This window comes from Palaemon carinicauda, chromosome 7, assembly GCF_036898095.1.
Source record: "Palaemon carinicauda isolate YSFRI2023 chromosome 7, ASM3689809v2, whole genome shotgun sequence".
Lineage (NCBI taxonomy): Eukaryota > Metazoa > Arthropoda > Malacostraca > Decapoda > Palaemonidae > Palaemon > Palaemon carinicauda.
The window spans coordinates 130,716,896-130,739,395 of record NC_090731.1 but is presented as its reverse complement, the minus strand read 5'-3'; the positions used below and the strand labels follow the sequence as shown (position 1 = coordinate 130,739,395).

The window sequence follows — 22,500 nt, the reverse complement described above, 5'->3', positions numbered from 1 at the left end:
TTTAAGAGCTGGAGAGAATTCTGATGAAATTCTATTGTGTTGGAATCCCTGAAATGAAAATAAGTTTGTGGTGAACGAAATGATCTGCAAAGAAGCAGAGAAAGATATGAAAGGAACAGTAGCAAGCCAAAGGCACCAGCATGATATGGGACATGAAAATACTAGAGGAGAGAGAATCCTACAAAGGATAGCAAGGGCTAATAACGTACTTAGTCATAGATTTTGCCAGACTGAACAAATAAAGGATGAACAGACAGCGGTTTTATGCAAGACGAGCAAATTCAAGAATAGATGGAAAACTTATCTTGAAGGACAATGTAAAGAGAAATCGAGCAGTGGCGTTTAAGAATGGAATAACAAATGAATTTAGATAAACAGAGAAAAGGTAAAGATATACTAAAGTGAAATATAAACTAGAAACCAATGGCCTATGAAGAGATTCTTTCGCAGGAAGAACCATATTCTATACGATGAGATTGAAAAGATCTATGACTAAGAAAAGAGGCCTGAAGAAGCCAAGATGTAATATAAAAGAATTCTATGTAATTTGTATTTATTCTAGCTCTTCAAACCTGGGTGGTTTAAGTAAGGGAATGTACTTTCAGTGAACTGGAATGGCAATTGAAATTATTTATGAGGTAGTAAACGAAAGATAGTGAGAGTGAGGGCAATGAGTCCCCCTGCCACCTGTCAAAAGTTCTTCACTTATGACTTTTTGGCTCAGGGTGGAGAGGGGCAGTTGAGGTGAAAAGTTTAACTTTAATCCTACGGTTTGCATAGCTAAGAAAACTACAAATTACTTGAAAAAAAAAATGTTTTGGTGAGTATGCAAATCTTTCGTCCTTTAAAAAGAGAAGCCCACTAACTGGTGGACGTAAGTCACGCTAGAACCGAACTGTATTTTTTCTTACCTAGAAAGGTTAATCTACCTGGTCCTGTACGTGAGTGAGGGAAATTACTCCAGCAACACCACCCCCTCCTTATCTGTCTATCATTGGGATGAATAGGCTGTCCAAGAAGCTTGGTGCATGGTCAAAAGGAAGGATCCATTCCCCCAAAGGTATAGCAATCCTGATTAATATACCTGGTATATGATGACCAACGAGTTGTTATATATTCCGCCATCCTACGCCTTGTCCAGGGAAATTGGAGAACTTCCATAGTATCTAAAGAATGGAGCTCAGAGAAGTATACTTTACCAGCATCAAATCAGATCCATCGAGTAATGCTTCGACCAATTCATCCCCAGGAGAAGGCCAGACAGACTGTAGGAGAAGAACTAGTCAGTCTGCCTTCATTCCTGACTTACAGTACCTCTATACGTTACCATAGACAAGGTACTTGCCCTCCCACACGGGAGCTTGGCTTGCTACACTACTTGTAGTCCATGAGCCAGACCAGATATTGGTACCACCTGGGGTGGCAAAAGGTCACTGTGTTTTCTTAATAGGTATATATCCATAGATGAAAAAAAAGTTTGAAGCCAAGGTTAGAGCAGTAGCTTAATGCTAATAATCACCTCATGAAGATCTACGAATGGTCCCAATATGGGATACAAAATTTTGGGGTAGGGGAAATTTAAATTGCAATATCTTTTAAAGTAATGGTCCAATATCTACAAGTTACCACTCAAAATGTTGGGAATTTTATGTTCTACAAAATTATACATAATTTTTTCCAATATGCCAATAAAGTAGGTCACTAGAGGTCAAAAGGTCATAAAATGTTCCCCTTGCATAAAATCTGTACCTCTGTTCAAAAAATCTCCCCAGCTACTGCGCCAATGGGAATTTTTCTACTGAAATGAGCTTAGATAGAAGATAAGTGTCCAACTCCATTTTATGCCTAAAAGTGTTATAATTATATATATCTGAGGTATGGTACTTAACGGTATTTGACACATATTTGGAAAAGGCCATTTTTTTAATGAAACACCTGCAAACATAAAGATGACAATTTGTTGCACGTTCATGCAATTTTACAAACAGATTTTCCCCACCAAGGGCAAAAATCATGTCAGAATTAGTTGATTTCCTCTAGGACTATTTTGACATTTAAAGGTCAATTCCCTGGGGTCAAGGTCAAGCACATACACCACTTAACTTTGGAAATGCATGTTACTTCTATCTGACAGAACAAAACATAAGAATATGAGGACCCATCTTTCAACAAATACAAAAATGTTGATACTTGCAAACAATTTTTTTTGCATTTGTAGGCCTACTTATCTCCTACCCTAAAGTCATGCTCCTAGGATATTTTTCGGCCTCTTTGAATCAGTAAACTTTTTTTATCTCGTTCTTCATCAGTGTCGTCATCATCAGATGAGCCTTCAAATTCAATAGTCCCCTGCTCCTCCTCCTCCTCTTCCTTCATGTTGCTACATGTCTGTAACTTGCAAAGGTATGTGCACCTCATTCTGTTCTGTAGGCACGAACAACTCACCTCCAAGCACTGCTTTTGACAGTTGCAGGTGATCAACTCCATGACAGCCTCGGGCAGGTGGTGCGTCGCCCCAGTCGATCACTAACTCTCCTTCATCTACCTGTCACCCATGGCCAACTGGAGAAGGAATATCTGGATTCCTTTCCAAACTTCTTTTCCAGAAGGCACACTGATAGTTGGCTCTCTTGCAGTGATTGACAAGGAAGATGCACATGGTGGCAGTTGAACAAAAAATGGAGAAACGCAACTCATTTATGCTGTTAATTGTTGTCCTGGCACTATAAAAGGAACATGTTAGTGGCTCTAGTTGTTTAATTGCTTGGTTCGATAGGTCCCATGATTGGCCTAATGATTGCAGGGTTGTCATGTGGTCTTTATCATTTAGAAGACGGAGAGCTGAGACTTTGCCCTTGCTGGCAAAGCTGCTCACAGTGTCACAACCTGTGAATGAGTGGAGACCAAGAAGGCAGGCTCATTTTTCGAGACCGAGAAGATCTGAAGCCTTCTTAACGTCTATATATTCAATACGCATCTTTGAGCCCACTTTGAAATATACATGGCATGCTAACTTTGGTGTAAAAGCCATAGCCAAAAGAAAGACATCAGTGTCTGGTGATACGATGACAACAGCTGCCAGACCAGACCTGCCACAGTTCTCTGCATGTAGAAGTAGCCTGGTGTCTGCCTCCTTCTGACTACTCTATAGATCTTGAATGTCAGAGACTGAGTCTTTTGTAACTCGTATGCAGTGATCTCCATGTGTCAGGAAAAGCTCTTTCTTGTCCAGCCTTTATCGTAGACTTTGATCATTGCTCCATTCATCAACAAGAAACTCAGTCAGTTGGGTCTTGTTGTTTTCATTATGTAGAAAATTCTTCCACTGCTTCAAACTGTGGCCAGATACAATCTTACCAAACGTCATAGCACCCTCAGACCCTCTTTTCACCCGCTCAGCATTCTTAATGGAGTTTCCTTTGTATACGTCGAATACAACATCAATTCGGCACTTAACTCTCCCCTCCCTCAGGATCGCAGAGAAGATGGACTTGGAAGCTTCTCCAAAAGAGACATTTGTGGTGTTGGCCATTATTTTCTGTACAACGGCCATTCCATCAATGATGCAAACTGAATTAGACGGGATGGTATCGGCTGGTGAAAGATCCTTTCTCAGACGTTTGGAGAGCTGTGCCTTATTGGTCTTTCGCAGGGTGCCTTCAGGGTTTGCTAATGACCAAGGTATAGGACCAATATGATAGGACAGCACATTCCTCATGTCCAGCTTTCTGGTCTGTCCAATGAGCGTCATTTTTGCAAACAGGTTTCTGTCAGCAGATATGATGACACTCCGTCCCTGTGTTTTCACAGAACTCTTCATTTTGATATCACTAAATGTTTTCAGCTTCAGTTTCTTTAGTGGGTCAAAAAAAACTCTCGGTGGCGCTGATATCAAGCCTTTCATTGTAAAATTCTTTAAATGCTAAAGTTCCCTTAACCTTGGCCCCTAAAATATCTTTTGCAATGTTGTCAGGAGCGATCATTCCTGTGGAGAGGCTGATTAGCTCAGAGGGGACACCGAATGGATTTGTCCAGTTTTCATCCAACATGCTGACCAACATTGATACTGCCCTTTCATCGTTCTTTATCCGTAATGCAGTGAGATCAGGGTGGCAAAATGGTTGGCTACTCCCCAGTGCACTTTTCATTAAACCAAGAAATGAACTTCTGTACTCTGCAGTCAGGTAGTATCTGTGTACTAACTGCACTTGGCCTGAGGCTGAAACCTTTTGTCCCTCCTGGTATCTGGGTGTCTTTATTCACTATCTCCTCAATGGCCTGATCCACAGGAATCCTTCCAAATGGATTGGCAGGTCCAATTTGAATGAAAAACCCACCGTTCCAGAGGTGCTCCACGGCATCTGGGCGCTCTAATGACAGGTTTGTCATCTCTGCGTAATATGTGCTAAGATACCGGGCATAGTTGTGCTTATTATATGCAAAAGACCATGGTATCATGTCTTTGATAGCAGACAGATGGAAACACTAATTTCCTTCTCTAGAAGCTCGCAGCATGTTCAACATGATGTCTACCATGTCCAAGTATGACATCCAAAATGATGCTAGATCCCCTCGATCCTGGTGCAGACTCTCTTTGTATGCTTCTAAACGTTCAGCCAGTGACAAAAATGCTTGGGTGCTCAGTGTCTCTGTGAAGGTCTCCCGGCATATATCTTGGGAAAATGAGTTGACCAAGTTTTGAATGGCAATTTCATATTCTCCATGTATTTCTAAGAACCCTTTCATACAGTAGTTTGTGGAACCTAACTGATCGATTGTGCTGTTTTCCCAAAAGTAGCTTTTCTACTGACCCCTCAGCAATGACACCTGATTCAATGCAAAGATCTCTCAACCCAGCATCTTGGAATCGTTTACCAATGATGCTTAAGAGTGTACACAGGGTGTGAAATGTGCCCATCCGAGGAACGACTTCTGAAAATGTATCTCTCTGCTTCCAAATTATTTCAGTTGCTTTGGAATATAGTGCTTGGTCAAACACAACGATAATGCTACTAAGACCTAGTGATCTGATTAGTTGACACTGGCACAACACATCATGGACAGTAGACAACAAAGTGGTAGGGGCATTTATTGTGGGTAAAATAACCAACTTCATCAGGGGTGATCTCTACTTCATCACGGACTTGAATGTTGAAGCCTGTCCAGCTCCCCACAGTTTAGTTTGAAACACAATGTGCACGAATGAGCAACCAAAGCAGAGTTTTCTTTTTCACTTCATGATTCATTGTCTGGTCATCCATTTCCACATATCCACGAAGAGGAGGTCCAACACGTTTTCCAGCAATGTAGATGGAAGGAAGAGTTTCCTCAATCTCTATGGTCCGATGTTTTCGGTTCTCTTCATTTATTTGATGCTGTATGAGGGGTTGTGGTCCAAACACCCTGGGCTGTGCAATGATGCCGTTAACTCGGTGTGATGTCCCTCCTCCGCTCAGTGTCTCCTCCCTCCTATCAATGTTGACATATGCCAATGTCACTTGAACATTAGGCTGGATAACTCTTGGTATGGCAACACATCTTTCGTTCAACACCATCTTATGAATACACAGAGCTGTGTCAATCTCTTCAAGTTTTGAGTAAGAAACACCATGACCACTTCGGTTTAAGAGGCGAATGATCTCAACACAACCAGTTAGGGATTTGACAGCATATGGCAGGAGGATGTGTTTAGGAGGCATTACCTTTGCACACATTATATCATACACGAGGTCTTGCCCAACTGATTCAATGAGCCTTTGTAATCGATCCGATACAGGAGCTGAGGGGTCCGATTCACCTGCCAACAGCATCCTCAAGAAGGTTTTCACAGAGCATGGTATGAAGGCTGCCCCATCTTTCATCTCCTCTGGTACTGGGGGCTATGGCATTTTGACATCATGCTGTTTGACATGGGTTACAGGGCTGTCGAATGACTTCGTCCCTTGTAAACCTGACAAAATGTAACATAGTTTATGCATAGTGCAATATTTTAATGGTTAAAAACAGATTTCAGCAAAACATGCATACTAAATGATCAGAAGATTGAGTAATTTAATTTTGTTTCTTCTCTGGCTAAAAATGGGCTTCTAAAAAAAATTGTCAAATACAGTTAAGTATCATACCTCAGATACAAATAAATTTAACATTTCTAGGCATAAAATGGATTTGGACACTTATTATCTTCAATCTGAGCCCATTTCAGTGGAGAAATTCTCATTGGTTCAGTATCTGGGGTGATTTTTTGAACAGCGCTATTGATTTTAGGCAAGGGAAAAATCTTGTGACCTTTTAACCTCTAGTGACCTACTTCATTAGCATATGGGCAAATATGATATATAATTTTGTAGAACATAAAATTCCCATTATTTTGAGTGGTCATGCGTAGCAATTGGACCATCACTTCAAAAGATATTGCAATTTATATTTCCCCTACCCCAAAATTTAGGATCCCATATTGGGACCATTCGTAGATCTTTACGAGGTGATTACTAGCACTAAACTAGTCCTCAAAGCTTGGCTTTAAACTTTTTTTTCATCTATGGATATATACCTATCAAGGAAACACAGACATTTTGCCACCCCAGGTGGTACCAATCCGTACAATTCTTGGGTCTGGCTCATGGACTTTTGAGCAGCCACCAGACGACCAAGTGCAAAGACATCAAAGAATTTATGGGTACTCCTGTAGATTAGCAAATGTTTTTATGTTGAATAGGGTGGCATAAGTCTTTTTATATGTATGAAGGATCTGTTTTAATGTTGTTACTGTTTTTAAAATATTTTATTTCAATTGTTCATTACTTCTGATATAGTTTGTTTATTTCCTTAATTCCTTTCCTCATTGGGCTATTTTCCCATGTTGAAGCCCTTAGGCTTATAGCATCCTGCTTTTCCAACTTGGGTTGTAGCTTAGCTATTAATAATAATAGTAATAAAGGCCATGAAGGTGGTCTGATGTATACACACCCAAACCTTCAACACCTGGCCAACTACAAGACTCCTCTTTTAGATAAGGTTGGACATAACTCCTGGTTTTGAAGTTCTGGCCCTAGCTGGTACCTCAATCCTCTCAGCAGTCAAGGCATATGTATTACAGATCATCGCATGAAAAATACGGTGTTGCCCAGCACTGCTTTCTTGGTTCTGACAGTCTTAAGGAAGAGTCACTGACCCTCAAGTCTAAGGGGTTGTGTCTTTCCGAGAGCCTCACAGAACCCTAACGGGCCACAAAAGCCCCTCCTCTCCTTGCCATCCAACTTTTTACATAAAGATGGGATGGAGAAGGGTTCAAACCTTGGGTATTGTCCCACCAAGGTCTGAATTCCGATTGCGCAACCTGGCACCAAACTAAGGTAGCTCTTCCAACCTCTCAGCATGGGAGATTAGGTGAGAGAGACTGTGTAACTTGTCTAAAATTTTCACCAATACTAGGGCAGCAGAGACAGACTTTAGTCAGAACCTTGATGGATTGCTTTCTCAAAGGTTCAACTGGGTGCAATTAAGAGCCTTGAAAACAAGGAACACATCACCCCCCCGGGGCCGAAGGTCCTAGGATGAGCAAGTTTGTCCACAGCTCCTCGCGAGCATAGACAACTCCTATGAGAAATCTATCCTCTTCTGTCGATAGAACATGCTCAAGGCTGAGCAGTAGCCTTGACAGCAGCAATTGTGAGAAGCTTCTCTTGATGAAGGAAGACTAGGAAATTCGTAATCTGCTCTAGAGATGATACGACACGAGAAGAATCCCTTCTATGATATTAATTCCAGAGGATGACCCACTTTTACTGGGGAAAGCGATGGTCATAGGGAATCCTCTCTTGATCTCAACAGGGCAGAACAGGCTATAATAAGACATGAAGCCATTTCGGAGTGGACAGTAGATTAGCAGAAGGAACACAGTTAAATGGGGGAAAGGCATAACCATCCATGTAATCTCATTGGTATTGGAAGGTGATTTCAAACATGGCCCATGGGTTTGGACTTTAAAGAGAAAACACGGGGAGCTTCCCATTTAGCCATGTAGCAAATAGGTCGATCATCAGAAAACGCCACAAACCAAAAGCCTCTCCATTAAGCAGGAGTGTAGAAATGTACAACCCTCCCCTGGCAACCAAGTGTGTCTGCGAGTCCATTTTGCTTGCCATGAATGTACTTGACTGACAACTCTACAACATAGAAAGATGTTCTGATTTGCATCTGCTGCATTAGCTCACAGAGTGGGCACGGAAACGTGCCTCCTTACTACACGTAAGCCACTATGGGAATGTCACAACAACATCACTGAAAGCCTCCTCAACATTTTTGGTATGCTCGCAGCTCTATAACGCTGCTAGCCTCACATGACATCAATGATTAGATGCTTCTTCTGATCAAACCCCCGAGACGACCAGGTCCTTTATGTGTGTACCCATCCCCTCTTTCAGTGTGTCTGAGCACAGTTGCATGTCTGGAGGTACAGTCAAGTAGGACTCCCCTGTGAGGGTTTCTCATCCAGCCAACAGGTAAGATAATTAGACAGTGATTTTAGCCTCCCGATAGCGCTCCAAACGTTGTAGATACTGTGCAGTAAGTGCATGTGGTGTTGTAGTCAGTGATTTTAGCCTCCTGTCTTGCTGGCTCGGGAAGGGATGAGAGATCCATGAAGGCTGAGTAGTGACTCTTCAAGCACCAGGTTAAGAGACCTCTGGTGGAGGCGCTAACTTGAGGAAAGAGCTTCTCCAGCGAGGAAAGGTAGCCAAGAAGAATATCAGCGCAAACTGGTAATTCTGTCTTAGACAGAAACAGATACGGTACCTCCTTTGGCTTGTTGTTGTGACTGACTAACAGACTCTCGCTGCTGCCATATCTACCAGCATGCCGAAGTACTTCAACCTCGCCTTGGGTAAGCGATTAGACTTTTTCTTGTTTATCACAATCCCCAGATTGTGACAAAAGCAAAAGGTTATACCCGATCCTGTAGAAACTGCCTCACGAAGGAGACCATGATCAGCCATCTGTTAAGATACATCCAGAGGCTTATCCCTTGCAATTTGGTGTAAGCTACTACCAAGGTGGACATCTGAATGAACAAATGAGGAGCAGTATAGAGTCTTGAGCACAGAGTACTAAACTCATACATCGGACCATAGAAGGAGAAGTGGAAGCACTTTTGCGAGGACAGATGCACATATACTTTAATAGGAGGCCTATTTGTCCAAAAAATTGTGTTTGTATGAGTGTATATGTTATTATAAGCATGGTTTACTAATAAATGGCCTTAATACTATATAAAGTAAATGATATATCCAAGGTTTGTATATGTGTGTTCATACGATTTGAAGAAATTTAATGATTCCTGTGTTAGTGAGAAATAAATAGATTAACAACTTTTTCGTATTCCTTCAAAAGATTAGTGAATTACAAGATGCTACATATAATACCGATAGCTTATACTGCAGTAATTACTTTAACCATTAATACAAAGACTGATGAAAGAAAATACAGTATATGGAAATAATACATATATAGGAATGAGTACATAGAATTGGGAATGAAAAAGAAACAAATAAACGGGTATATTTAAGAAGCAATCCTTTTCCCTCGACTCCGGAGCTCTTAGGCAAATCTTCCCAAGATGGATTATCTCTGGCGGGAAGTATTTGAAGGACCTGACAAATCTGTAATTTCTACCTGACCCCACCCTACTGATCTTAGAAAGTTTGGCAGAGTATAATGGAGTAGCATTACTAATTATTCAAGAAGTGCATATAAGATGCATGCACGAAATTTGTTCATAAGACAATACATTTAAAAAAATATTATTAAAACAAAAAATTATTAACCATGAAAATCGCTCATTTCCTGGACCATATAGTAATTTTTTTCCAAGTACGTTCTGAAACAATAAGTTAAATAAACGGAATAAAATCTGCATTTCAGGAAAGCCTATAAGAGTTATAAAGGGAGGGATGTTATATGTCACTGATCAACTTTGGACTACTTACTGTGAATTTGTCTCGGATGAAACATCTTGTTCTGAGGTATTCTTCATCTTCGTCGGGGATTCGATCTGAAACCGATGATAAATAACAAATGCTTGATCGTATAGAAAATCTTACTCCTTGTCCTGATCACTTCACAGAAATTAAAAATGATATATTCAAAGATATTGCAAATTGTAATGAAAAACTAATAGAAAAAAATCTTGCGAAAGAAATTAAAGGTTTATTTATCATGGTAAAATAATTTATTCCTGTGTAAGAACTTTTATGGAATGTAAAACGAGAATTATCCAACGCACCTTTCCCAAGGTTAGCCTACTTTTAGAACTGATTAAAAAAAAATGTTCAAATGAGGAAACATGCCATATTTTATCGCCCTTATAAATCTATGGTAATATAGCTTTAATCATATCTAATAATACCTTGAACAAACCATGCTCAGATCATCTCACCTCTGCTGTCTAGTTTATAGTCCTCATATTCTGGGAAATATTTTGCTATAGATTTCTGCTGGTGGACTATTTTCTCCCGCAGGATGTCTTGCTTGTTAAGAAACACGATGAAGCCAGAATCCTTCAGAAATCTATAGAGAAAAAAAAGGATCTTTAGAATTTAGGTTTTAAATGTAACTTGAACCAGCATATATTTAAAGATGGCATATCATTAATCTGTGATAATGAAGAAAAATTCCAAAGACAATAAGCATTAAGAATAAGCAAGATTATTAAGGTAAATGGAAGTTATGAATATGAACCTTGATAGAATAAGAATGTAAGTAATTGATTCGTTTGATACATGGAATCTAAAAATTACAAACTAAAATATGTGAGAAAAGGTAAAGTAGGATTCAATAAAAAGTTTAGAAGATTGAGAAGAGAAGTGTCCACTGATACGATAGTTGAAGTTAAAGGAAACTCTAAGCCCAGTATTTTTTAGAAAATGGAAATTGGGTTTTATAAATAAAATAACAAAGGTGGAAGCCTAGTAATGTAAAGTAATAGGTTTAAGATTATGAAATTTTGGACAAGTATATAGACAAGACAAAATTATATCAAAGAGGTTAGCGTGGATGAAGACACCACAGATGATTTAGTCTTTTGATATGAATAAAAAAGAATCTCTATTGTAAAAGCTTATAATTTGGAAATTTTATAAGGTAATAAGAGACTGATAATTTTGGGTTGGCGTAATGAAGGCCATTGTGGTACCAAAGGGCATTATCGTCCTAAAATCTTGAGTTTGGTCAAAATTGTAGTGGTTGGTGCAGTGTATGTATAAACTGACGTTTTGTTACTAATTGTTGATGTTTATGTTTCAAATAACCAATTCAATTAATGGTCGTCACAAAATGGTACAACCACTAAATATGTAAGTAGATTATTTGTATAAGAAGAAGAAGAAGAAGAAGAAGAAGAAGAAGAAGAAGAAGAAGAAGAAGAAGAAGAAGAAGAAGAAGAAGAAGAAGAATACCGTCAGTCACTTGAGCATCACTGACATTGGTTGAATTACGAAATCATGTTAATAATTGATCTTGAATAGGAATCTGTGGTGAAAGTTATTATTTCAGTCTCCCGGCAGGAAATAGACTAGTTCACTTAACAGAGAATAGTAACTAACTCAATCAGTTATTTCTGATAAAAATACAATGAGACCTCTATTTACTTACTCATTTTTTTTCATTTAGAAATAAGATGATTTAAGCAATATGCAAAGCATCAATAAGTTTTTCAAGGAGCCAATTAGCATAACAGATGAAAAGGAAAATAAGGAACATACATAGTAACAAATAAATAAGAAAATATGCGAACCATATATGATAGTTCATCTGTAAATGAAGGAAACAAAAGCTAATCTATCAAGAAGTGAACCTAATCAAAGCTAAAGTTTGCCAGACCTTGAAGCCCAGACACTTTTGAAGATGTTGATAGCCTCTTGAAGGCGATTCGTTTCCTCGTCCTCTTCTATGACAGAATCAAAACAACTTGAGGCTACTAAAAACAGCACCGCCTGGATGCCATCAAATACCTAGGAGAGAGAGAGGGTTAAGATGAAATAAATAGATATAAAAATTTTTATATGATGAGCATACGAATTTGTGTACGTATGAAGAAAAAATGTAAACCTCATCATAAAGAATAAAACACAGACATATACATACACTCTCTCTCTCTCTCTCTCTCTCTCTCTCTCTCTCTTCTCTCTCTCTCTCTCTCTCTCTCTCTCTCATATATATACATATATACACATATATATATATATATATATATATATATATATATATATATATATATATATATATATATATATATATATATAAACAACAAATGCAGCCGTTTCTAGTCCACTGCAGGATAAAGGCCTCGGATATGTCAATTCATCCCTTGGGTTTGGCTAGTTTTAACAAACACGCTATCCAGTGCGGATAGGTGATAGGAGATTTTACTCTGATCGCTTACAGCAAACCAACCGAGTATGGATGACCCAGACTAGTACAGCTTTGTTTAACCTTGTCGATATACAAATTCTTACACCACGTTAAGGTATCCCCACTCAGAAAGGGATATATATATATATATATATATATATATATATATATATATATATATATATATATATATATATAGAGAGAGAGAGAGAGAGAGAGAGAGAGAGAGAGAGAGAGAGAGAGAGAGAGAGAGAGAGAGAGAGAGAGAGAGAGAGAGAGAAGAAAACATAAAGACTTGAAATCATTTCTTCTTTATGGTATACAAAACAAAAGTTTCGGAAATCCTTTCCCATCATCGAGGCTTCATAAAGAAATAAACTTATTCATAAATGAGATATTAATATCAATATTTTTTAAGGTGACTTGTATATATCCTAGCGTTTACAAACCTATCGTTTCAGCACGAGCTTGAATCGGTCGTTAAAGTTGGATAACATGCGGTTATCTAACTGGTTAGGGACCAAGCCGAGAAGCCCCGCCCCTTTTCCAGTCAGAGAAGACTTACTTTTCGGCCCAGGACTGAGAGGGGTGTGATTGAAGATGGAAGTTGTACTATAGGACTCAAGTTTTTATGGTGGGCTGGAAGTCATCTGGAACAAAACTGGAAGGTTAAATTTATTCCCTGAAAGTGATCAATATTCTAACTGAATGGGCACGAAGCAAGGACCACCTCCACCCCCTATCTGTCTATCATATGGATGAAAGACTGATAGGCCTTGAGTTGGACATGGATACATGTACTTGAGCAACACTGAAACTCTTTATCCCGTAGGGGAAGTCAGAATCAGGTACCAATTTTAATGGTTAATGGGTTGGCATAAAACCAACCGGGCTACCACAACTTACAGAAAGATGGACAGAGTTACTTCCTCAAATTTAAAGAATGGTGCTCTAAAGTCAAACTTACCAGCATCTATTCTAGTCTGACCAGCTTGCAATGTCTTGACCGCATTGTCCCGGGGTTGGGAAAGAAGAATGAAGAAGGGGCAGTTATACAGTACTACTATTCAATCCAGATTTACATCAACACATTACTATAGACAAGATGCATCCTTGTCCAGTGAGGGAGCTGGGCTGGTTCACAAGCATAAAGGTGTCAAGGTACATGGGGATAAACTCCTACAAACAAAAGGCTGTGAAGGTTGTCTGCCTCTTCCAGAGACCACCCTTCAAAACTTGGCCCACTGACAGATTCCTCCTGAAAGTGAGGGTGAAGCCAATACCCCTGGCAACCTATGCAAGTTCTAGTCCTCACTGGTGCCTCAACTCTCTCGTCAGTCGAGATGTAAGCTTTACGGATCGTCTCACGAAGTCAGAAAGAGATCATGTTCCTTGACATGTCTTTCTTGGATATGCTAGTGCTCATGAAGTCTCCGACACTCAGGCCTGAGTGTCAGGACCTTTCCAGAGAGCACTGTAGTACCCTCATGGGACACGAGTATTTCTTTTCAATCCCCTCCCAACACCTACTGCAGGGAGGGGATGGAGGAGGACTTGAATCTGAGGCCCTGTGCTGCTGGGTTCTGGGTTTTGGCCAAGAAACCTGGCACCAAACGGAAGGTGGCAGCATAAGAGAGACCATCCAACCCATCAAATCTCCTCGCTGTTGCTGAGGCTAGTAGAAAAAGTTTTGAGAGTCAGATCCCAGTTTGATGACCTCAAAGGATTGAATGGAGTACTCGTAAAATCCTTCTGGACCAAGGTACCATACCACTCCAGGCGACCAAGATCCTAGGGTGGGCAAGACTGATCAAAGTTCCTCACAAACATAGACCACTCCCAGGAAGAGAGGAGGTCTAAGCTCTTCGAGCTGAAAAACCATACTCAAGGTCGAGCAGTTGCCTTTGACAACCACAACCTGGACACTTCTCCCAGTTAAGGAAGACTAGGAAAGGAAATCCACGATATGTGTTAGAGTTGCTCCAACTAGAGAAATACCCCTTCTATGACACCCATATATATTATATATACACACATACATAAATATATATCAGGTATGTTTCTATGACTGCATATTTATATATGTAGAGCAGAACACAGGAAGTTTCCTGTTCAGCCACACGGCAAACAGATTGATCACTGGGAGCCCCACAGGGCAAGAAGCTTTTTTTGATAACAGAAAATGTAGAGACCACAAGGGTTGGGGTGATGGATACAGAGGAAGGGGTGGGAATCATTGGCCTTAGTCAGGGATTCGGGTAACACAGGGTGTAAGGGCAACACTTTTCTTTCTTTTACTGTCCGCTGAGGCCATGACTCCTGATTCCAGCACCTTTCCTACTGGGATGGAGGCTACCTTACCACACTTACCCTTTATTTTTATTTTATTTTTTTATTTTTTTTAAGGAGGGGACCACTGGGCCAACTGACAATGGGGAAACCACAATGCCTTTTCACCACTGGTGTCACCTGTGACACTTGAGACAATAAATGCACTGGGGGTACTAGGGGAGAGGTAGCCATAGCTACCAACGCCCTCAACAAAGTCATAGAGAGCCTATCTGAAAGGCTGAAGGAGGACCAAGCCTTCCTTAGATCAAACTCATTGTCAGCAGCCTGTATGGTCAAAGTCAAGAATCCCCAGCCACCGAAGGGGAGCGATGAACACAAGGGGTTCACCAGGCACCAACGAAACTTAAAAGCTCAACCAATGTAGATCCGAGTCCTCCTGACACCTGCAGCGTACTCCCTGTGGACCTATCCAGGGGCGTATGCATAGGTGCAACAGCAGCAATATCACCCCCTTCGGAGACAGAAGCAGTGAACTACTTCACTGGAGTTTTCTTGGACATTGCCCAGGCCGACCCCGAAGAATGTTTTGCATGTTTCCTACCCTTCAGTGCGTATGTGTGTCACTGCACCAGAAGCCACTGCCTAGACTCAAGACACAGGCATGACTGCAAACAGTCATGACCCCCCACAAGAGGCACAGAGAGTGTGAGGATCAAGAGCCGGTGTAGCCATAAACTGGATGCAGAATCCTCCCTCCCCCTACAAACACAAACTTATTGCCTCCACTCCATCTTAGATGACCATTCACTTCCTGTAAATAATGACTAATTAATTTGACAGGTTATTTTCAAGAAGCTGTCTACATATCCGTACACGACGAAAGTTGGAACGAATGTAAGGTTTCTCTGACTGGAAAGGGGGTTGAGCTCCTCGCCCAACTCCCATACCACTTGGATAACCGCTCACTCAAACCAACTTCAACATATTCCAGCTCGTGCTGAAACGATGTCCTTCATCAAAGGACAAAGGTTTGTATGACGTGTAGGAACAATCCACCTTACGATTTTTGCTTAAAGTGTTGTTTAGTAGCAAAATATAAAATTATTAAAAAAATTAATTTGTATAAAAGCGAGTAATTATTTGAAAACCTGCAACTAACTGCTATCCTTAGCAATTATAACACTCATAAAAACACTTGTAATAAAAGAGAAATTCCAAGAAAAAAATGAGTGGCCATACTTATTTTCAAGAGGTATGACTGAAAACTGTACAAGGTTTGAAAAGAATACACAAAGCATAGGATATGAAGATTGGAAAAACAACAACGAAAGGGAGAGGACTTGAGTAATAAGCAGCTAGGCGTTATTTAATGGTGTGGTTGTGGTTTGAATGTTTAAGGAGTAACGCGGTTTCTTGATGTAAAGAAATTAGAAGATAAGGAGCGAAAGGCAGTTGGATGTTTGGGAGATATATATTATAATTGATATATGATATGGGTTTTAACATATATTTAAATGATCGTTTATGGGTGAAAATTCTATTGACTTTAATATTGAACCAGCGCAATGTCGGACACCCTTATGAGAGTCAATACGTACCTTAAGAAATCGACGGGTAAACTCGATATCATCGCCAGTTTCTTCTTGAAAGCTTTAATATCTTCAGTCTTTCAGATATCTAATTGGAGGTTATCTTTGTATGTAATAGCTTTGTATTAAATAAAGTCCTGATAATCTAGGGCAATTTTCAGAAACAGTTTAACTGTGGCCACTTTCTCAGATTTAGGATGCCTGCACTCATCATAATAGTATTTACTATTCTTGCAATTATGTCGGCCATAATACCCCTGATGACTTCATCTTTTGTTTTACATTGTAATATTAAATCTCGTTAATCTTATCTGTGATTCTGGTACACTAATCTGACATGAAATATCTGCAAAAGCCCCAATTATATTTTCTATTTTGTTTTTAAAGAATTCCAGAAAATTATCAGGCAGTTCTTGGTCGCTATGGCCTTTTTCGTTTACATTTTCCATTACACCATTTAGGAAATTAGGTAACTTATTCATGTCTGTTTCGGCTTCTGGATTTTTCTATACTATTCATTATTTTTCCTCCTTAATATGTAATTATATTGACACTTTACACTTTTGTATTCTATCCATGTACTTAATTTTAGCAGACACCACCTTTTTTTTTTCTTGTTTTTATCTAGTCTCCCCATCAAACCAAGAAGATTTATCCTTCACAGTTAAAGTCTTTTCCTTCAATTGATACATACCATATTAATTTCTATTCGTCCTTTCACATATGGTTATAAGGTAATTAAGACTTACAGAGCCTAAGTAAACGCTGGTTGTCTTGACTAAAGGAAATATTGATAACATCATATATTTTATTTTCTTTGAGACTTCATCAATAATAACGCAAAGAGATAAATTTTATATATTCTTAAAGCTTTAGCATTTTAGCACTATGATCTCTAATACAGGATCTTTAGAATTCGAGTTTAATGAAAGAGGGAAAAGAGAAAATCAGACAATAGCTAAGTTAAGTAAAATTTGGAAATCAAAACGTCTTAAATTACATAAAAATCAGACTATATATCAGTTTAATGAGATGTATGGATATGAGTGGTGGTATGACAATGTAACAAAATCCAACAGATTTTGTAGATTTGAAAACAAAGCCCTAAGAAGGATATTGGGAGTTAAATGGCAGGACAGGATTAGAAATGAAACTGTAGGCTAAGAGAGATTACTCGAGTTACATATTCGCACTCCCAAGCGACCAAACTTTGAAATAGGTTCCACAAGGCACTAGAAGAGTTGGAAGAGCCAGGCATGGCTAAGGATTAGGGCGCGTGAAGTATGAAATAATGAATGGAGAAATATTGATTTAAAAGCTCAAGATAGAGACGACTGGCAAAATCTAACCAAGGCCCTTTGCGTCAATAGGCGTAGAAGGAGATAATGATGATGATGATGATGATTAGCACTGCATTCTCTGTAAAGGTAATCTAATAGTTATAAGCTTGTGCACTGGAGAAAAAGTGCACTTCTCTTTCTCTTCCACACTAATATCTAATACAATGCTATTCATTCCAACACTCAAAACTAGTTCCAGCTCAGGCTATGTTCAGTTAAAGGTGTTGCACAATTAACGTTATTAAGCACTTGATATAATTTCCATAACTCCCATAAGTCTGAAGCATCACGGTTTGGTGCGTCATCCATTCTAAGATTAAAATCTGCACAGATAACCAATTTCGTTTTTGCCATGTCAATCATCTAAATGGGCATACTGAACTCTTAAAAACTTTCCATTGATTCTCGGTGATCAGTTCTCTAATTTGAATTGTCTTATTACCAACAGATTAAATATCTACGCAGCCGCAATCTATGATGTCCTTAGTATCCATGAACCGTAATTTCTACTAGTCTCGTCAATTCCAAATCTAAACCTCTGCAATTTCTTGAATTCACCATATGGTCATTTTGTTTTCTCAACTTAGTGCAGTTTATGCATTTTACCACTTGGGAGTTACACTCCTTGGTGTCAATTATTTCCCGCAGATTTTATTATCAGTCTTGAACTTACAGTCTTTATCAAAATGTCCATTCCATTGACAGTGGAAGCAGGTGATTGCTTGGTACCTATTACGCATGCTGATGTGTCCTATCGCAACATAACTTTGTCACCATCATCACAAGGAGCTCTCCGAACTTTAGCATTACATTTCAGCATGAAATAGATAGTCCCACCTACTGCGATTTTCTTGAATAACAGACTTATGTTTTCCTGTACATTGCTAATTCTATTCAAACAACGATTCCTATGAATCAAAACATTAATCAACTACATCGTCTTCATCACTGAATACATTGCATATCATTAGTGTTGTTTCTAATTCTAAAATGGTTCTAGTTTCGGTGTCAGCAGCCATTATTCTTAATCTTATTTACTGTTTTGTCTCTAATCCTGTTTTCAGCGAAATTTGCAAAATTTCCATTTGAAGTTGATCTCGTATTAAGAATTGGTGTATCTTTGAGTGGTATTTTGACCTCATTTTTCCTGTCGGTGATTTTAGTTGATACTTGTGTTGATTTGATTACTAGTAGATGTTTTCCTCTACTTTTCCAGTATATGTCGTTTTCTCAGTTTATGGCGGGACCATCAGTGATTGAAATGTTAACTTAATTGATTCAAATATTCTTTAAGGTGTCTGAGGTACTGTACATAAATCTCATCAAATACGGGATGTTTTCGCAGTCCACCACATCGGAGAAAAATTGAAAGAGTATAAAAAAATAACGACGCCAAATAGACTAATTTTGAGTAAATGGTTGTCGTCCATTATAATATCAATGATTTTCTGAAATGATATTCTAGTTTATTATAAATGTTTCTTTACCTGTATCCATTTCTTCCGTTCTCCTCGTTGACCTCCGACATCGAACACCCAGAAATTAAGGGTCCCTCCGCCATACTTCCTGGGAACTTTAACCTCAAATTCAATCTTTTGAATGTCTGTGGTGCGTCGTCTGCTATGAAGGATGTCCTGAAACAAAAGAGAAATGTCATTCAAGCATAATGACTAAAATTCAATATATCTTAAATCTGGTAGAGACATTTTTAGATATTTTCGTTCCTGTTGCTTCCTTTTCGCGACTTGTTAGATATACAAACTTCGTAAAATTACTCCAAGGTTATTCATAGAGATTTTAATTAGTTTTCGGTAGCTAGGCCAAGGACTACACAAATCTTATTTGTTTTTCTCCATTCTCTGTAATTTTTTTGGCAGAATATGATGCCCAACTGTGTGTATGTGTTTGAGATCTTATCAAGATCTAAAGTGATATACCTTCAAGCTATTTTTAAATACGCTGTTAAAAAATCCCTAACTTTAATCGGAAATTCTCCGAAAAAATGTATTTTCTCATCCGTATTTCAGTAAAATATAGGCTACCGTAATTTTACTATACCTGTACTTTGTTCTTATATCTTATATCACTCCATTACGTCAAAATATCCCTTTTTAAAAACGGTAAAAATCCTGGAATAAATGTTGCCAGGCATTTACCGTAGTTTTTTAATGCAAATTTTTAACAGTATAGTATAAATATAAAGATCTAACTTCTGAAATAAACGGTGAAAAAAAGTTACGTCTTTATTACGCCTATAGACCTACCTGTATAGAGGGCTCGTAATCCGGAAGTCTCACCACTTCCACTTTGTCAAGAAAACTGTAAAACAAAGAAACATTACATTAAACATTTTATTTCCATAGATAATGGTTATTAGCAGGTTACTAATCTTAAGATATATTATAGTAACTAATCATTACTTCTCATGTAGTTTATTTCCTTATTTCCTCTCCTCACGGGGCTATAGTTCCTTCCTGGAGCCCTTGGGCCTATAACATCATGCTTTTCCCTCTAGGGTTGTAACTTGAATAATAATAATAATAATAATAATAATAATAATAATAATAATAATAATAATAATAATAATAATAATAATAATAATAATAATGCTTATGCTTTTCTTCAAAGATGGAAATCTTTTCTAAGCTGTACAAACCACTTGGTATCACTTTCAACAGATAGTAAAATGACTGACTGTTTTCTTGATTGAATGCAGTGGATGAATTCATTATTAAATGATAAAGCCGTTTGTGGTATTCTCTCTCCATCTAAACAAGGTCTGAGAAGACTGTATCTTCTTCACCTCTCACTAAATATCACGATTTTATGATTAAAACACACAAGTTTGCCACCAAGTATAAGATTTCTTTTTTTTTATTTATTCGTAATATGTACAATAGTTTGAGAAATCATTATTGATACAAATAGAGGAAAGAAGCTGGATATGATATGGCGAATAGCTGTTAACGAAAGCCTGTGATCAGATAATCTCGAAGCCATATGCTTTATTTATTGTAAAATAAAGCGTTTGTAGTCTCAGAATTTGGGGAAATTTATTTTGTTATAATTTGTTTTTAAAACTGAACTCATCCAGCCGCCCAATTTATTGTAGTGTTATTACAGAAATTGTAAAGATAAGTATTAACTTTCCAATAGAATAATTTTTCTTTTGGAAATGAAGGACAATTCTATATACACAGATTAAGTAGAAATAAATATACATGAGAAACATTTGCACTTATTATTTATTTTACTTTTCCTTGTTTCCTTTCCTCACTGAGCTACTTTCCCTGTTGGAGTCCCTGGGTTATGTTATAGCATCCTGCTTTCCCACCTAGGGTTGTAGCTTAGCAAGTGATAATAATAATAATAATAATAATAATAATAATAATAATAATAGCACCTCACATACAAATAAAGTAAATTCTAAAACTAACAAAATGATAATGACTAACCACTCAATTCTTTTTACATTATGTGAAACTGTCAAATACTCACTATTTCGAACAGTCAATGAGCTGAAATTCGTTATGCCTTGAATAAACCTCCTGAACTGCCCGATCCCTCCAAAGTTTCTCGACGTGACTGTAGAATTCCTGTAAAGTTTAATAGGTTTGGAAATGAAAGAGAAAGTGTAGATGCGCGCGCACGTTTATGGAAGCGCCTGTGCTTTTGTGTGCACTATATATATATATATATATATATATATATATATATATATATATATATATATATATATATATATATATATATATATATTATATATCTATCTATCTATCTATCTATATATATATATATATATATATATATATATATATATATATATATATATATATATATATATATGTGTGTGTGTGTGTGTGTGTGTGTGTGTGTGTGTGTGTGTGTCAAAGAGAAATAAATAAGACAAAGTGGGGCCATAGTTAGATATTCTTTAATCAAATTAAATCATTTTCTCAGGTAAATTTCTTGTAATCAGTATTTCATCTTTTCACGAAAAGCTATCCTTACCTTTGTCAAATTCGTTTAGCCATGCTACAGATATCGGTAAAGTGTAGAAACATTTCTCATTTAGCAATTCTCTAATTTTAATGGTCTTATTGCCAACAGACTGAATATTTATATAGCCGCAATTTATGACGTCTTCACTATGCATGGTCTGTATCTTTCGTTCGTCTTTTCAAATCCAAATCTAAAGCTTTGTAATTTCTTGAATTCACTATATGATGATTTTTTTTCTCAGCTTAGTGCAATGTATACATCATATCACTTATGATTTGCATTCTCTAAGTACCTGTTACTCAAAATAACTACCGTATGTTACCGTTTACGTAATGTTTTTATTTTTTATTGTTTGCCTCACTCCAGCTGTATCTTCTGACAACTACAGCAGCACTCAACTTTAGCTAAAACTACAAAGATCTGAGACCGACAGAGTACCATGATTTGTTTTATAGGCCCGTGAGTAGATCACTGTAGTATAACAACGAACTCATCTTTGTGCACATTGAAATTGAATGTTTTTCAAAGGAATCTGTAAGGATTCATTATCTGGGACTGAGTTCAAGTCAACTGCAATTGGTTTCCATTAACAGAGGAGTCCTCAACATCAATGGACGTATCCTAGTAACGCAAACGCAAACGGCAACAATTTTCTTGACGTGAATAAGCCACGTAAAATAGCTCTCCATCATTGTTTGAAGTGTGACCTATCATATCTAACCAATTGGACTGTCAAACATTTCATCTCCGTTTCTATTGCCACCATTTCTCAAAACGATATCCTATAAATGCTTTTATTCTTGTTTGTTTTCAATACAATAAAATCCAAGATATATTGATATACTGTATATCAAGAGAGATGATGTTGAAAG

The 22,500-nt window shown here is 37.9% G+C and overlaps 1 protein-coding gene across 1 annotated transcript in view; it reads right to left on the bottom strand.

Moving 5' to 3' along the window:
• The window catches only part of LOC137644005 (guanine nucleotide-binding protein G(s) subunit alpha-like), a 49,026-nt gene that overhangs the window by 3,112 nt on the left and 23,414 nt on the right, over window positions 1-22,500 (bottom strand). Inside the window, exons 4-9 of the mRNA XM_068376871.1 lie at window positions 21,125-21,222; window positions 19,891-19,945; window positions 19,114-19,260; window positions 11,875-12,005; window positions 10,433-10,563; window positions 9,984-10,048 (exon numbers count right to left, since the gene is read on the bottom strand). Coding sequence (XP_068232972.1) covers window positions 9,984-10,048; window positions 10,433-10,563; window positions 11,875-12,005; window positions 19,114-19,260; window positions 19,891-19,945; window positions 21,125-21,222 — 627 coding nt within the window. The remainder of the gene's footprint in view (window positions 1-9,983; window positions 10,049-10,432; window positions 10,564-11,874; window positions 12,006-19,113; window positions 19,261-19,890; window positions 19,946-21,124; window positions 21,223-22,500) is intronic.